Source organism: Pleurodeles waltl, chromosome 8, assembly GCF_031143425.1.
Source record: "Pleurodeles waltl isolate 20211129_DDA chromosome 8, aPleWal1.hap1.20221129, whole genome shotgun sequence".
NCBI classification, from domain to species: domain Eukaryota; kingdom Metazoa; phylum Chordata; class Amphibia; order Caudata; family Salamandridae; genus Pleurodeles; species Pleurodeles waltl.
Window position 1 is genome coordinate 1,159,870,934 of NC_090447.1, and position 18,603 is coordinate 1,159,889,536.

At 40.8% G+C, this 18,603-nt stretch overlaps 1 protein-coding gene across 3 annotated transcripts in view; it reads left to right on the top strand.

Annotated features, from left to right (window-relative positions):
- The window catches only part of RUBCNL (rubicon like autophagy enhancer), a 136,011-nt gene that overhangs the window by 38,340 nt on the left and 79,068 nt on the right, over nt 1–18,603 (top strand). For all 3 annotated transcript variants that reach the window (XM_069205391.1, XM_069205390.1, XM_069205392.1), the window contains 4 exons: nt 2,713–3,555; nt 3,970–4,061; nt 14,115–14,319; nt 14,988–15,092. In XM_069205391.1, the coding sequence (XP_069061492.1) occupies nt 2,713–3,555; nt 3,970–4,061; nt 14,115–14,319; nt 14,988–15,092 (1,245 nt within the window). The remainder of the gene's footprint in view (nt 1–2,712; nt 3,556–3,969; nt 4,062–14,114; nt 14,320–14,987; nt 15,093–18,603) is intronic.

The following is an 18,603-nucleotide window of genomic DNA, read 5'->3' on the forward strand; positions in this document are numbered from 1 at the left end:
TATCAGCGTCAAAGTTAAGTGAGATACGTAGTTAAGTGAGATACTTACGTGTGACAGGAACATAATGTACTTTTAGAGGGAATTGTTTATATAATTGCTGTCCCATGCATGCCTCCTTATCTGTTTGGGGAGTCCTACAAGATCTGTATAACTACATCTCATGCAGACAAGGTTGTCAGAGGGATTCCTACCAGATGGTATTGACGCCATCTATGCTGCAAGTCTCCTTGATGCAGATCCAGCCTTTGTGTCACCATGGAGTCATTCCAAGGTAACAAGGATTAGGAGGTGCTTCTCATGGACCTGATTAGGTTTATCACACCTAGCTCTCGTTGGGTTAGGGATTACGTTCTATATGCTAGGGATTTTACATTTCATCCTCATTGCAAGATGGTGGGTGTCTTTGTATTCAGGACTCATCTTCACAATTCTGTTTCTAACATTGTTCCTTATTCTAATCATTGCACCGCATGCATTTTACAGTAGATTGCAGTCTTTGCAAAAAAAAAGCAATTGAAAACTTTCCTGCATCTCCATTATTGACTGTGTGTGACTGAGATTTATTACTAATGTGAGAAAAGGGTAATCTCCATTCCACCACAACCCCCCCTGAGTTGTCGCACTTGAGTCCATGCATAAAGGCTGCCGGAAATCACCTTTTGCTGTTTGGGTTTTTGGTGAGTTACTCCGTGTGAGCCAATTGCGACTTGTTGTAGGATTGGCTTAATTGCCTACAGACAGAAGTTCTGTCATCCCTAAACCAGCAGTCTTGCCTAGGAGCGAGAGTACAACTAAGCCAAGTGCTCCCACTCTCTTACTGTAAACAAATATGATTTTATACAACTTGTGGTCTGTAAATGTGTTGTTCCTTTTTAGGTTTATATGGAGCAGCAAATCATCCTGTTTGATATGGTTTAATACTCTTTCATAAATGTATTTGGACACAAAACACATTACATAGCCAGTGGGCAACATATTAGTTCCTTGTGTGTCACACCCAATGCATGTACATTGAATAAAGATACTGTGGATGTAGTTAACATACAATATTCAGTTTACAATTTCTCCTGCTTCACTTTAGAAAATCAAATTAATGGAAAACTGCACCTAAAAAGTTGTTCATATGCAGAAAAAGATAAAAGCTGGGAGTTCTAACTTATGGGGAGAGTTTCATTGATGAAAAGCTAGTACTCAAGAAAATGGATGTTAGTTATTCTGTATTAGCAAACCAGGAGGGCCTACTATAGGCCTGAGTTCAGGAAATAGTCCCATTGTTGCTTGGAACAACAAGAATGGCAGCTGCACAAAGGCTTCATGAGAATGGCACCACGGTGAACACTCCCCATATCTGAGAGGCAACTCTAAGCCACCCCCGTCCGTACCACAAGTGCAGTTGTGGGTGATGGGGGCGTAAGGAAATAACACAAAAGGTAAAACGATTGTTCATAAAGAAATTAGCTACTCACTTATGGTTCCTCACCCTAGAGGGTCCATTAGCTAACCCCTGTCGTGTTTAGTAGGAAATTTGTGTTTGAGGTACACATCACATACCATTGAAATTATGGTGTAGAGTGTCAATAAAGAAGAGGAACTGCTTTACAGGACACTGTGGCTGACTTGGGCGGATCCACTGAAGCCAGAATATGGGTCCTAGTAAATAGTAGCAGAAAATCTAAAAGAGCAATGGAATTTGTGCTCCTTGTGTCAACTGCTCAACAGTATTTAGCAGGTCCAACAAATGCTAAGATCTGGTACCACCTGAAAGCTGTAACATGGTTCTGATACCAAATACCGTGTACTTGATATCCAGCAGCTACCTTTATTGGTTTGCTTGAAAGGCTCTGGGAGCCTAACGGAGAAGGCTGTTATGTAGAGCAGTGACTATGTCCCCTCTAGATATGCCTGGATAATGATTTTTAATAAGTACTGGCTTACAATAGAGGTCAAATCTGGCAGTTGAATGCGTGTGAGGTGCTGAGGTAATTACGCATAAGGCTTTCCAAGTCTCCACATCACCAGCAGTTAAATCCAGTCACTCGCCATCCCACAAATTCAAATATAGACAGTTCTGTACTGTGACTTTGCATCAAAAAGTCCTGTTGGTACACTTTCATCATTACACCTTCAGAGAAGCGGATAAGAGCGAAGGAAGCTTAGTCGCTACGTTTATGGTATAAATGTTCATTGTGGATCTTGAACTGTGTAGTCAACCTACTACTATCTTGACTTAATAACTTTCCTGGTCGAGTTATGTTTTAATAACCTTCATGACAAAAACATTTTAAATTTGAGTGTGCTTTGTCCTTAAAATCCATCTGTGTCAGGAGCTGTGAAGTATGTCAAGCTTTTATGTATCCACACCCTGCCTCAGAAAGAATTTGCTTCCATTTTTTTGTTGGCCTACAATAAGCCATTACCCTGTCTCTGTTGGAATAACTTTATGGAAAAATCCTCCACAACTCCAATATAGGGCACCAACCAGCTTTATAACTGTTTTCTTTTGTTTTCACGCGACTCGGGGTTCTTGAAATAAACTGCGGTACTCGCGAATTATCGCTGGGTATTCATTTCACAAGGGAGGAAGTTCTCGTTTGCAAATCTGTTTCTTTTCATAGTTACCAAATGTGTTTCCTCATTGCTTTTGCCGCAGTGATTCAGCAGGTAATGTGAAAATTGTATTGTGTACCAACTCTGTCTTTTTACTCCCAACAGATAAGTTTTCCAGGCCCGCTGTGATTGGACTGTCTGGGTCTTGTGGGTCTTACCCTAACAGCGCGTCGGCAATCAAAGATCTTCTTATGTCTGTCTTGAGCACATCTGATGGTTTGAAACCGCCAGTGATTTCTTCAGAGACTTCGTCCCCAGGAACTGATTTTCAGGACAGAGTCATGGGCTACTGGGAAGACAATATTGATGGCGAGTTGAGCGCAGATTATCACAGTGATGCTGATTCTAATGAAATGCTCTGTAGAGCCCAGGAGGACATAAGGTTCACAAGAAACACAGCTTTGTGGGATAACTCTGAGAACCAGTCTCCCACATCTCTGCCACATAACTCACCAGTTCAGCTCACCCGCTTTACAGATAATGCTGTTTCTCCTCAAACTGTGTGCAAAGCACAGACTGATATAAGGTTCACACGGAATAGAGCCTCCTGGGATAATGCACCCTGTAACTCTTTTGCACCTTTAAGACGGAACTCGCCAGTTAACCACCGCCGATTAAGCAAAAGACGCTTCACCCCCACCTTAAACACTTTTTCACGAATGAGGCACTCAACACTTCTGAAATCGCACAGTTTCACTGATGAAGGATTTTTAGCCTCCATTACATCTCAAGTCACTTCACCCAGTACGGATTTGGAAATGGCCTTTGGAAGCTTTTCCTCACCCGACCCTCCCGGACTGCATTTCAAAATGAAGCACCAATCACACATTTCTCCCTTTGAGAAACTCACTGCACCGCCACAAGGTGCATCACCTATCTCACCGACGCCCACACAGGACACCTGCACATTTCAGCGACGTTCTCAATCCTTTCCCACAATTCAGCAAGGTAACTGTCCATTATTCTTGATTTTTTTGTTTTGTAAGTTAAAAATGTGTGTTTTCAGCTTGTGGCCGCATCGTGCAATGTGATCTCATAAAATGGCACAGCTAGCATGGTTGTGCCTGTGGTAGGTGTTCAGTTTGAGTTTGACCCTGGGTTCCGCTACCTGTATCTCCTCTTGATGCAGTGTGATCTGTCTCTGGGGAATGAAGAGACTTGTTTAGGGGAAAAAATGTTCCACAGTTTGCAGTCACAGGTCACATAATTTTTAAAATGTGATTTTGTTATTTGTAGCCATTGAGCGCTATTAAATGTAAAATGCTTATCTATCCTTTACCATTTGTTTGTTTTTTGGGGTATTGAAATTGCATCGTTATTTTCAAGAATTTGGGTATGAATAGCTAATTGTTCTCTTTGTAGCTGTAGATAGTGGTTTGACACCCAACATCGATACTCTCACTCGGAGCCACTCATCACAAGGCCTTTTCAGACCAACTGTTGACCTGGAGAAGGTGAGCATACTGGGGAAACGTGGGTCCAGAAATTGGTGCCCATGTTCTCTCCTTCTTTTATGTTTGTCCAATGCATTTGCAAAATTCCTTATTAAGGCTCTGGGTTTTATGGTATTTATTATTTTACATTTGTCTGCATTTATCCATATTTATTTTGTGTTTTGAGAATAAATGTCGTAAAACGATATATTTAGACATTTATTTAACTGATAAACATGCACTTCTACTTTGCTGTCTGACGTGTTTTAGCAAATTAAGCAGCCAAATATAGCGTAGCATTATAATACAAATATATGTTAAAAATATGCCTGTATTTTGGGGAATCTCACGTGTTTTTTTTTTTTTTACTTTCCTTGCTATCTGATCAGTGGTTATCATGGAAATCAGGGGAGGCAGCATGGAGACCCACCAACCAGAAGCACAATTGTCTGTATATTTCTGCATTTAAAAAATAAATAGAGATGGAAAATAATTTGCTTTCTGTCTGTATTTAGCTTTAAAATCAGTAAAATCGGCAAACTGGGAGCTTATTCATTATCACATACAATTGTCGACCATTTATTGTTTAGTGTACACCTAGGAAAAGTGTATCAGACTTTGAGTACAGAACAAAACGGTTATTTATCTCACTTCACTCTCCCACTAAAGTTTTCTTGAATTTTAAGTAGTGTATAAAGGTGCGAGCTAAAAAGATAACAAACTCGGTACACCCACCGCTCTTGCCCTTGAAGACAAAGGAGGGTCAGTGTGATCCTGGACAAACTGCCAGTTGCTCAGGTAGATTCTAGTGCTTCCCTGCCCCCAAGTTCTTGCCTCATGCCCTTGTGAAGGGATCCCTCCAGGCACGGCCCATCCTGAAGGGCGAAGGGGCCACCCCCTCCACCCTCCTCCCCCCCCCCCCCCCACCAAACACCTTTTGCCCCTCATGAAAAGTTTGTCAGGCTGAACAAAGGTCAGACAGACACACTCTACATGTTCAGCAAAGCAAAACACAAACGCTGTGGGATAGCGTAACTGGATGGACGGAATGTGGAATCAATCAAACATTCACCCCCAGTCACAGATCTGGGTTTAATCCATCCATTATTTTGCTCACCATGCCACCCCAGTTTGAACCCAGCCATATGCAAATCAGTCTTGACCCTGTTCCTCATGGGAACAGTCCAGCCCGAACTGCCAGGCCAGGTTCTCCCTGGACCGGAAACAAGCATCCTGGGACCGGTTTCGGGGTTTCACCCCTCATCAGCCAGGCTAGCTTGAATCCAGTGGCACAGTGAGCCCGGGACCCACGTCTGGGCATACCCGGCGCACTTAGGGCGGCCAAAGCAAAACACAAACGCTGTGGGATAGATGTTCAGGTCAGACAGCCAGAAGCAGACATGCGCAATTTGCGCAAACTCCTGGCTGCCTGAGCTGAACTTTGCTGGGCTGAGGAGGTCACAGCTCCTATGGGCGTGACCTCCTCGGCTCAGCAAAGTTTCCTCGAGTCCCTCCCCTGGGTGACGAGGAAAGCGTCACCCATTGACTTCGACCTGGGCTCTTCAGGTTTAAGCCTGAAGCGCCCAGGGCGAGTGTCAATCAGTGACACTTCGCCACAGAGTGGGGTGGGGTCAGCAGCCTCACTGACCCCATCCCACTCTGTGACGAGGCTGTGACTGCTGCCTTCCCTGGTCAGCCAATGAGGGAAGGCAGCAGTCCCAACCCTCCTGGGACCTCCGAGGCTGAAGGTAAGTGTGTGTGTGTGATGGTTTAAAATGAATGTTTGGTGCGTGCATGCATGTTTGAATGTTATGAGTGTTGTTAATGGGGGTGTGTGTGTGTGTGTGTGTGTGTGTGTGTGTGTGTTTCCCGCCCCCCCTCCCTCCTAAAGCTGCTGGCTGCTACAGGATCCCTCCTAGGCCTTTGTCCCTTACCCATGTAAAATTCAGGAGGGAGCTACTGCAACAACCATGCCTTGCATAGGCTCTCCTCACAAATACAGGTTTCAAAGAACACAATCTCTTGGTCCTCTGTCAGTCACCCACACAAGAATCAACCACTCCCACACCATCACCCGAAGTCTCAGGTCCTTCCCTTGCTCAGCCTGGAAGTCCCAAGGATATCTGTGCCCCACGCCCCTGTGCATGAGAACTACACACAGGCATCCCCCCTTTGTTCCCCCTCCCCCCAACCACAAAAAAAGGGACCCTGGAGCTAGTCCCAGTAAGCATATCAATATACCAGTTTAGGCACTGTAAGGAGAACACATAAAGTCTATGTAAATAATTTCAATAATGTATTAAATAGACAACCATGCATACTATTGGCATTCTAAGAAAGAAATAAAACCCTCAATTGCATCATCATTTTCAAAGAATAAAATAAGACACAGCAAGATTAAAGGCGCTCCTTTACTGAAATCTAATAATCTACGTGTGTGCAAATAGTCTATAATTCGCGGAACACCGTCTCAATAATAAGAATAATGAAAAAGACCCAGAATAGCACCTATCTTGGGTGTCCCGCTGCAATAAAATACTTCTAAATCCTGGAGGAAGTATTTTTCTCTCTCTACGATGGTAAAAGTGGAACTCACTGTGAACATATAATGTGTTGCATAAAAGGCAGCACCCGATTGAAACAGCCACCTGAACTCGCTACAATTAAGCCTTCATAGTACATTTTTCTTGGGTGATTTTTTTGGGGTCTTCATCGTAGTAAAAACAGACTTGTGACATGCATATGTGGCTGGCAGCACAGACATCTGTTATAAATCTTGCATCACAGTGGAAGACAATTGTGACCGAGTTTTCGAAAAATCCAGAGACAAAATAGGGTCTCCATGTAAAAGTAAGAAATTTGGCAGATTTGTGTAGCTTCCTAGTTTTGTTTTGCTGTCACTGTCTTTGTGTTGTCGAATATCATTACTGCGTGCGTTGTACAAAGGTTATTGAGGTTTAAATGTCAGTAAACGATATCCTCGAATTAAAAAAAAAAAAATTTAAAAAAATAAATAAATAAAGACTTTGATGTAGGACTGAACCCCTTTCTTGTTTGCAAAGGTTCTCTTGACCTTTGCTTAAATAACTAGTTGATTTTGCCTTCTACATTTTATGGCATGCTTTATTTACGTTCACGAACACTGATAGCCTTTTAAAGCATCACGGAGACTGAATGCTGTTTTTAAATCCTGAAAGAAATACTTGTCAAACAAGGTAGATGCCTCCAAAGCATCGTCCCGTGAACTCGGTTTCCTCAGTTCTGTGAATCTGGCTTGTTTACTAGTAAGCCGGCTTATCGTGCCATGTGACTCTGACATTTTTTGGAAGTGAATGCTTATGTTTTTACCCGAGGCACCCAGAATGGCGCTGCTGTTTGTTCAGCAGAGAACCCTGAGGAGGCTGAATAGTTAATAGTTTAAGGCTGTGACTCAGATGGTGGGAACTTGTTATGATGCACATTTTGTTCGATAAGGTGTTTGTCTTTGACAGTTTCATAATATTTGTTTGTGCGCGCTCTTTTTAGGCCTGGCTTGACATCGGAGCTCAGGTTACCTATTGTTACCAGTTCGTTAAACTACACAGTGAGTCGGTTGGGCCCAAACAGAGGATAATTTCTCTCCCACCTCATGCTATTGGCTGTTTGCATCTTTCTGACTCCTATAGAGTGTTTGCATTGAAATGCTTAAGGGACTTTCTTAAGTGTGGTCAATCATCACCTAATATAGTGTTTTTCACTTTAGTACATGGTATCAGAAATAAGTCCTTTGTTTCCTTTTTGCACTGGGCGTATGCACATAAATGTACACACACTTATATTTGCATAAGTGCACATAATTTAGGTGTAAGTACTGACAAATTCTATAGTTCTGAGTCATGCAAATGCAGGAATGCACAAACGATGTTAGCACCCATTAACACATTAAAGCCAGGCCTATTGGCTTTGCAAATGCTTGGTTTCTTCAGTACTCCTGACGTGCTCTGTTAGCAAGTGCATCTCGCCTTCCTTTTTTGATACCTGAAGTATGTCAGGAATGTTGTGTTATTTTTTTGTATACCTCTTAACGTAACCACATACACAGATGTGTGTTCTCTGTGATTAACCGTTTTACTTTCAAAAGTTTATAAAGATACATGTGTCTTCAGTGGTAAAACGTTGTAGGAACATAGGAGCCAGGGTTATACAACAATGGCTTTTTTTTTAATTAAAGAAATATGCATACGTATTCCAAAATTGCACAGGATATGACATACAGTTTGCCAGTAACGTTTTTGAAAGGGTATACCGCATACAGAAAACTCATGCAAGATCCGACAAGAGATTGATTCGAAAAGAAAATATCTCATTCAGGGAGAACGTGTTTCAACGTGAGGAATTTTCCACTTGTCCTCCCGCTGGCAAGAAGTCACATGAAATGTGTGACTTATGCAGTATTTCACCACATAACAGAACATTTGCACAAGCCTAAATTAAAAGTGTTTAAATTCATCAGGCCAAAAAACTGGATTGAAGAAATAGTTTCTTTGGTTTGGAAAAACTGAAACTTCTTCTGAAAACGAAGCCTTGGCATAACTTAGGGGTGCAAGTGGCCCTCGCCTGGCCGTGTCATGATCATTTTATGTCTCTTAGGGCAATGGCTGCTGTAGTGGTCTAAGAGAAGTGCTGAACCTTCTGTTTAAAGTCACCACACAGGGGCCACTTTACATAATGTGTTGCTGCTAAGTAAAAACATATAGAAGTTCTGCAGGCACCACACAGTGGCATTACAGATATGGTATCAAAGCCCCTATGCGTTGCTAAATATGTTCCTCTCTGTGCACCAGGAGGCGCTTCAGAAGCATTGTGGTCCTTCATTCGCACTGAGATGTGCTCCCAGTGCAGCAAAGTTCCTTTTCTGATGCTTATACTTTCTTTAAATGCGAAAAGAACAGATGATGGACGGAATGCTGAACAACGCAAACATTAACCCCGGTCACAAAGATCTGGGTTTAATCCATCATTTGGACCTAGCCATATGCAAACCAGTCTTGACCCTGCTCCCCATGGAAACAGTCCTGCCCGAACTGCCAAGCCAGGTTTTCCCTGGACCGGAACAAGCATCCTAGGACTGGTTTCAGGGTATCACCCTTCATCAGCCAGGCTACCTTGAATCCAGTTGCGCAGTGAGCATGGGACCCATGTCTGCACATACCCTTCCCACTTAGGGCGGGTTTAATCCATCGTTTTTGCTCACCAAAAAAACGATGGATTAAACCTAGATCTTTGTGACTGGGGGTGAATGTTTGCATTGTTCAGCATTCCGTCCATCACCTGTTCTTTTTACACTTCCTTTAAAGCATGCATACAGGCCTTGAGGGTATTGTACATAAGCTGAATCTCCACTAACTCCACTAGCTTATGACCCTACCCACATTCTAGGGGCATACAGGACCACCCCCCACCCTAAAAATAAGGATTGTGGATGCCCCATGCATACTCCTGCATCTGTGAGGTTACATGCGACTTCAGTCAGCTGTGGGCGTTCCCCTGCACATGCATTAGCAGTCCTTGTAAGCCTGTGAACAGGGTTCTGCACGTTCTGTTATTGCTTTAATAAAAGCGTGTACAGGCCCTTATTCAAGTGGCTCACTCCACCCCTAGAATACGATAATAAAGGGGGTTTCACCCAAGTTCAAACTTTTCTGTATGATTGTTTTATGATCATTGATATGCTATTTTAGGCCATTGGCTCTTTGAAGAGCTATTCTTTAAGTTAAGGAGTTGAAAGGGCAGATCCTCTAAACTGTTCTGTGACTGTCTTTTAAAGTGTGGGTCCTTCTTTGATCATTGTTTGCATCTTGCGATGTTTGGCACTGTGTTTGTGGAAAACATACTGTCAGGAGTTATTGTGCACAAGAATAGTATGAGTTATTTCAAGAAGATGGGAATCTACAAGATAAATCTGATTCAGAGTCCCACATTTGTTCCACATCAACCAAACTGTTGTCAGAATGCATCCACCTAAATGCAGAGATGATTACATATCTTCTGTCATAGTCTTCACCCATTTCATCTTGATTAAAAACTTCTATTGTTTCAGTTGATTAAACATGGGCTTCTGATTTTAATTACTGTACCAGGTGTGGTCAGGCCACAGTTTTACGCTTGTCTGTCTTTCATTAGATGAGTTTCAATATAGGCAGCTGCCTCTGGTGTTTGAATACTCTAGAGAACCCTTCATAGCTTAACATCCGTGCAGAGCTAGTATTTAGAATAGGAAGTGGTCTTGCTTCTTGCTCTCCTCATTCTTCACAAACATACAAAAAAGCAACTTCCTAACCACTGCCTTATGGTGATTCTGAAATCTGATGGGTATCCATCCACTTGTGGAATTGTTGGGGAGGGCAAGTTGGTTTTGCATAACCTTCTGGTATGTTCTTTTGTTGCTAATGCTTTGGTATATCTAATAATTTCGATATCTTTCAATATGCAAAAGAAAGGAAGGTCTATTAATATAGATTTCCACAGTGAGTATTGTGATCTATTCACAGGCCTAGACTATCCTCTGCTGACATGAGGAGGCCCTTTGGGATCTTGGTTTAACTTTTAGTTGTTAAAATCAGTTGGAACACTAATTTAATTTCGCATTATGACATCACGTTATAGAGACTTTCACCTCGTGGCCTGTGTCATTTTAATTTACCTTCTACAGTAAGAGCAGGACAGTATGTGAATCTTTTGGAGCTGAAAAACTTTTATAAGAGTGACTTTTTTTTCAACATGTTATCTTCTTTCGAGTCTGATGTTTGATAATAAAGGACCTACACAAACCATGAGCATCAGAAGAAAAAGCGTTAACCTTGTGTGAATTTATTTTGGCGCATTATGAGCTCCAGTCTGCTTCCAGCCCCCCTTTATGGTTGTTGTAGAAGACTCTTTCTCTCCAAATTGGCTCCTGACTATTTAAGCCAATTACTTATAGCAGTTTCAGCATTCAGACAGTCTGCGCCCCCCTCTGTCGCCTGGCTGTTGTAGTTTTGGAGAGAGATGGAGATGGAACTCTGCAACCTGTTGTATGGACATGAAAATTCAACCTGCGGGTTTGGAGTAACTAATTGAGTAATACCTTTAGAGAAGTTCCCCACTCGACGGTACAGTTGCTCAACAGTAGAACAAGTGAGTGAGGTAACCCAGCACGTACACATAATAACAATTTATTATCATAATGATAGCAAGACCTACAGTACCTGGATGGTATTCTAGCGTTACACATCAGACATTGCTTCCCATAAGAATTGTCAGCTGAACTATGTATATGTTGGGAATAAAAAGGATCAAGGTGAGTAGGAGTCTTACATGGCACATCCTGCTCCTTTCCTAGAGTTTTCACCGTAGAATACACTCCATGCTCTCGTAGAATGTCTCCTAGGAAAAGGCTTGACTGGCCTCATGCCTTCATTGATCGTGTAAGAAACCTATCTGGAATAATTTATGCTTGAGTGTAAGCATTTTGTTAACACTGTGCCACATGGAAAGCATGAACTTTTCTGCCTGCTTTTGTACCTAAACTGTACTTGGGATTCCCCATATGCTGACAAAATGTTTAAGTAAGCAATATAAGAACAGGCTCTGTCGGATGTTCTTGCTTAGAGTGTATCTCATTTGGTGAACGATTTGAACCACAGTACAATTGTAAATGGTAGTAGAACCATGCACCTAAGCATTCTCCTCACCTCTATGCTCTGATCTCTCCTGCACATCCATGCTCAAACTCACTCATGTCTTTATACATTCTAGTGTGTTTTTGACATATGGCTCTCCTCTTTTTCCTATTGTCACCCTTTTATGGGTGTTTTTCACCTCCTCTCCAGCTTTCCTTATTGCCTTTCACTCATGCATTGGCCCATTCCCCTCCTCAACCAGGTACTGTGTACCACCCCCTCCTTGTGATCACAGACCCCCTCCTTGTGATCACAGACCACCTCCTTTTAATCCTTATTCACCTGTGGATGATTTTTATTTTTTTTTAGCAGTGTTCTAGACAGTGGGCCGTAATACATTATATCAGGTCTTGTTTTCAAGAAATTAGTTAATACAAGAACTTTAAAAAAAAAAAAAACTTGCTTAAAAGGGAATGACCCTTTAACGAGGGAGGAAAATCAAACCTCTGCTCAAAGTTTGTACGCTTTGTATTGGAGGAGTAGGTGAGAACTGGGTCTTTTGAAAGGTTATGTAGTGTCTGCTGTGGTTGGCACCTTTTATTGCTCTCCCAATTGTTATCTTGCTTTTAGGGCATACATGTTCCGGACTAGACACCATCCCGGTGTTTAAAAGGCTGCAGACATCCTTCTCAGTTTGAGTACTTTCTCTGCATGGTGTATGTCTCCATCTGGAACTCTGGTCCTTCCATGATTATGCTGTTGGTGTAAACGCACACAGTGCTCTACCATGTGCTCTAAACCCAAAGAAAAGTATCCTCTTTATTTTTGATCTGGTTACATGTTGTCTTTGTTGGAACAGAACGTAACTGGATTTCCAGTGGGATTTAAGTTTGTATCTGGGAAGAAGCATTATTGCCATTTTAAGGAATTCCCAGTCTTGGGTGGGTCACATGTTATCATTTGTATTGTACACATTGTTCAAATTACTTGGTCATCCACAAGATTGAATAGCATTTCTTCCAGCAAGGGTATACCGTTTCAGAGCTGAGATTTTTTTATGTCTTTCCCTTCTAATTTTAGCAGTAACAACACTGCAGAATTCATGTGAAATACATTCAAAGTGAAGTCCTATCCATGTTTTCAAAAAAAAATTACAACTTTTAAGCTAAATTCTATGTTGGGTAATATGTGTCAGTTGTCATTACAAACAGCATAAAACAATGTCCATAATAGAATAACTTGAATTGGATTTGAGCAAGATGGTATCTGCAAGGTGCAAAGCATGCAGAGTAACACCGGCAAGAGGTCACCAAGAGAAAGTCCATACAGACTCCTAATCGACTCGAGTTCCATTCATAACACCATCATATTGGCAGCTTTGGGTTTACCAGAACTCAACTCTACCACTGCTTTGATTTACTTCTGTAGGTCTTAGTTAACAGGTGTCCTAGTGCAATTGAGTGAACAGAAACTAGGGAAGAGAGCAGTTGCCAAAGTGCACTTTTATTTTTTCTTATAAAATACATAGAAAAGCCCTGGGCCGGTGTCTTGATAGGGATTCCACTGATAATACTATGAAGTTGATCTTGCGCTTGGGTCCCAGTTTACCAGACCATTCAGCAAGTAGTAGCAAGGAGGGTCAAAGTTGCAAATGGATAGCCTAAAAACGAGAGATTTAGATACAAAAACTAGACACATTTTCGAGTGGAAAGCTATATTTTTCTATACTTTTCTTTGTGTTGAAGTTACTGTTTGCAGTAGCTTTCAATACAACTTTCTGCCCATTTCCATTTTGTAGACACTTTCTGAATGTTTTGTGCTGCACCCCGCCATCCTAATAAAAGGTGACCATAAGAAAAAAATTATTTTAATTTGAGCATATACCTCAACACAACATAGGAACATTGCATCCATCTTGCACCCTCTCTATCATATACCATCTTAAGCGGCATAATCAGTTCGGAGTGTATCTCCTGGCGGATTTGTTAATATATAGAATCACCACCATCTTCCCCATATCATGTGGTGTTTCTTGGGACAGCCTCTAGCTGTCTATACAGTTTCCTCATTTACCTACCAATTTTGTGGGCTTTTAATTACTGTCATTTGTTTGCATTCCTTATTTTTCTGTCATTGATTTCCTGGTTGATATTTCTAGTTAAACTGTTACTTCCAAATGAAAAACTGGAAAGTTTAAAAGGTATGCACGTTGGGCGGAAATATTTAAACCTGGAGACTCAATTAGAAGTCAGTTTGAGTTCAATAAAGCATTACATTTGCTAGTTTATTTTCCACCCTTTGATCTAGTAAAGCAAAGTAGTGATTATAAAGTGTGTAGCAAAATCTCATTTTTTTCGTACATTTTGTTTTATTGCTGTTACACTTGCTACCAATTTGCCAACTATATCTTTTTTTGCTGTTTATGCGCTCTCAGGAAAACGAACACTTCTACGTTGCAGACCTGATCATCGCAGCTTTTGAGAAGCTGAAATGCAACCTGACAAGTCCACTACCAGAGCTCGTAAAAGTAGGAAGAGTAGAATCTCTCTGTGCATTTCCAACAGACGTAGAAAGGCGCTACTATGGGAGGCGCAAGGCTCTGTCGGAGTCTGCTGCTTCGACAGATAGTGGATACGAAGGTACATAAAGAACACATTTGACCTGCCTGTTTATGTAAACCTGTCCTTTTCGCTACTTTAATAGGCATCAGTTCTCTCTTCTACCCCTCTAATCTGCTTTCTTCATTCTCACTGAGAAGACCCTTCCTTTCCCCAAAGAGTTTACTGTCCTTTAGACCATGCTTCTTACTGTCCTTTAGACCATGCTTCTTTCTGCCCTTCTGTTTTTGCCTTGTTTGCAGTGCTGACTTCTTCACACAGGTGTAACTTGAATGGCCTGAAGATGCTTGCATCACTTGATTGACCCATGCTCACACCCTTCCTTCTCCTTCATCTTTACTCACCTTGGGTTTCTCTGTGCCTTGAGCTTTCAGTTTCACAGAGTTCTCTTAGAGACTTTGCTGGTCTCTTCTATATCCAGTTGGTCAGTAGCTCTGAGGCAGTAAATATTATTTCTATATAGTATATGTTATATTGAGGATCTGTAAAGTGCGAACCCAGTTGCCTTATTAGTGGTTTCTCTCGGAGAAAAATCACGTTTAACTGCCTCCACATGTATTGGCTTGGTGTGTTATTAGGGAGTGTGAACCAAGCCAGCTAAGTGGCTTACAATGATGGTTTCATTCATTGCAGAAAATGTTTAGCAACGTGATAAGATGGGTAGCCATAATGGTGTTTATTTTCCTAAGGTTGGGCTGCTTTACAACATACACCGACTTCTGAACCAATTTCAGAACAAGCTGGCTTTGTATGTCCCTCAGAAGGTGAATCCGAAGACGAATATGTAGTTCTTGGTAAGATTTTCTACACTATTAAATTAATTTACACTAAGTACCTTTTTGTGTTTTTCTATTTCTCATCTGCAGTAAAAAAAAAAAAACTTCCAATCAGTCTTTGTATGTATGGTGGTTTACAGTTTTGTTTTAATTGCATATATACATCGGTATACCATTTGGCAAGTCCTGTCAATTTGACATTCACTACACGCATTCAAAGTCTACATAATGAGGCATGCAATAAACCTAATTTAATAGTTGGTTGTGGACCTTTCTTGGAGTTAACTTCTCCAGGTTAAGTTTTGTTTGCATACTTTTTGAAAGCAGTGTCAATGTGTGTGACTAAATGAAAAATAGTTCTGTAGCATAACTCTGCAAATAGAATAATCTTAGTCCTTTTTTTGTCATTTAGATTATTGTGTGTTGAGAAGGTTCACGAAAAATTAGTTTTTTTTTTTTTCTGATAAGGTTTATTGCCGTTGGTCCTAGAGAACGCTTTTATAGCTATAATCTTCAAGCTGCAACATATTTTGTCCTTTCAAGCTGCAGGCAGTTTAGGATATATGGTAAAAGTATTATTTTTTTTTTTTTTTTTTTTTTGTGTGCGGGGGGGGGGGGGGGGGCAGTGGGGGAGAAGGAGTGCAGGAAACGTCCAGGAGTGTAGTATACTTTTTTTTTCTTCTTTTTTTTCACAATGGTATGTTTGGTCCCTCTGGGGACCCAATTGTGAGTGAGGCAGGGGGAGTCGGCGGGCTTTTGGCACTAATGAAAATCAGTGTATTGATTTCTGGGTCATAGTTGAATGTCCCTCACTGCTTTATGACTACCAGTATTGCTACAGAAATCTAGATAACTTAGATATTTTAGATTCTGTCTTTTGGCGGTCTGAGGAAGAACACATTTGTTAACCAGAGCTGGAGTTTTACTAGTTCTCATTTGGGGTATTGTATATAAATAATCATGACTTCTATCTACTCATGTTCTTCTGAGTGTGCTGGCTGCAGATCCAATCAGTGCATGAAGTTCTCTTTTGAGATGATTCCTTCATGAGCCTGTCATGCATGTTTGACACCGTTACTAGATGGAGGTTGTGGTTAATTTTTATTGAGTACGACTAGATAAGGATCTGGAGCACTTCCTTAGAGCTTTACAGGTGGACCTTTAAGTCTCTGTTTGGAGTCATTCGAGAGTGCACCAGTCCATTTAAATTAGCAAGGGGAGTATGACAAAGGTGTGTCTTAGCCCCAGTACTGTTTCTTTTTATGAATAAATTATATGAATTCGTGGCTTGCTTGAGAAAGGGACGGATTTGGCCTTGGTGAAGAACAGGCCTTTACTTGCATTCCTTTATTGATGACAATGCATTTCTTATTGGAAGAACTCCCAGCGGCCTAAAAAAGTTTATTTATACCTTTCCCGATTTTATAGATGGTGTCAATCTTGATACTAATCTTAGTAAAAACGGCAGTGATTAAAAAAAAAAAAAATCCAGTACTCGGTTATTTATTTATTTTTTGCACAAAAAGGGGCATTGCTTAGAAAGGGCATATTATTTCCCCTATTTGGATGTGACTTTCGATGAATCCTGATACCAATCTTATTAAAACTATTTTTTGAACGACAATCATTAAAAATCCAACACTCAGGTTTTTTTCCATCAAGGGGCATCGCTTAGAAAGGGCATGTCATTTTCTCTATTAGGTGTAACCTTTGATGGCTCCGGGTCATGTGAACCCTGTTTGTGTATAAGGAAGCAACGTTTTCTTTTTGCTTAACCTGACAATCGATATTGGGGATATTCCCATTGGGAATTAGCCATATTTTCTCCTTGTTAAATTTTATGGCTCCAGTATCTGGGAATCTTTGGTATTTACCTGTGGTACCACGTATCCCTTCTAATTATGCAATCCACAAGGAGCAGGTTACTTAGAAGATCAGATCAAGCTAGGGCCACTTTTATTGTGGTGGTCCTTATGGACCAACCAGTATACGTCACTAAGGAATTATGAATCATTCAGGACTGCTTGTCCTGTGAGTATGGATTAAAGATCCTATTGGCTCCATTACATTGTCTGGTCTTAAATCCTTGGGAAGGGGTGTGTTATTCATTAAGCCCTAAGAGATTCCGAGCACGGATAAACTGTGGGTAAAACAGAAGTTCATAGATAACAAGAAAAAAGAGTGGAACATGTTGGAGCTTCAAAAAACGACCAATAGAGAACATGTGGGGATTATGTCAACTTCCACATGGTTCGTATCTAACCCTGGTTAACAATTCATGAGTGTTCTATTTTAACCAGGCTTTGAACTGGGTACATATGTTGGCAATTAAGTTTCCCTCAAAGCTTGTTTGAATCAGGCATGTCTACTTTCTTTTTATGATGAACCAACACAGTAATCTATTAAAATCTATGTTTATTTGTAAATTCATATAATTTTAAACGATACAACCTTTATGTAGAAGGTGCAAACCGGCCCTAATCTTTCTTCAGACACACTCAACTTCTGTTGTATTAGCAGGGCTCCTTCCTTTTTAAAGCAGCTGTTCGTTTATGGAAGACTTGAATGCTTTTACAATGTATCCTTTGTATGTTGCATGTCTTTCACTGAAGTCGTTTCAATATTTATGGACAATTGATTTATACAGACTGCATTACGATTGTTTGGATTTTAATGTGCTTTCGTGATTACTTTTTTAATAATCAAAGTGTCTTGATGATGAGAAAATGGTTACTTTTAGAGTTTTGACTGTGGTGCAATGATTTTCTGGCAGAGGTTTGGAGTCAGGAGGAAGTGAGGTTGGTTGCAAGGACAAGATTGAGAAATACATTGGTTTTGGGTCTATAAACCTCAAGTAGCTTCTTCATATTCATGCTGAATGCCAGTCACATTTTGAAGGCGTGGTATTGTTTTTGCTTTTTAGTCGCGCAGAGTTATAGTTGAGTATCATTAGTGCAGCAGTAGAAGACGTGATCATACTAGTTTATAACTTTCAGGATGGGAAAGGTGTAAATGTTACAGAGCACAGATAATTGGTTCATCTTCAGTGGTGTTGGGCACCACATTAGATAGAATATATCACATTGAAGAATTGATATCAACTTAAAAAAAGATGTAAATGAGTAGTGGAAGGAGGCAGAAACTTTTGCATCTGAGGTGGTTAAGGACAATCTTCTGATAAACCATGTTTACTGCAGCTCCAATAAAGAATATTGCTGTGCTCGATTAAAATAACACTAATGCTGCAATATGTGAAATATCTGAACTAAACCAGGCCGTTGCTCCTTTTAATTTAAAAAAGATGGTGGTAAATCGAATTGGGTAAAAATTGGCTACCAGCATTTAAATCATGTTTCCAGGGTACCGTTTAATACATATGCATCCAGAACACTAGCCTCGCACTATTAGGCCAACACATGCTCCTTCTAGGTGTTTACCCATTATTTGGCTTCAGAAAAAATTACTTTTTTTAATTAAACAACATTCAACCACTCGCATGGTAAAGTGAACGCTAACAATTTGTATCTAG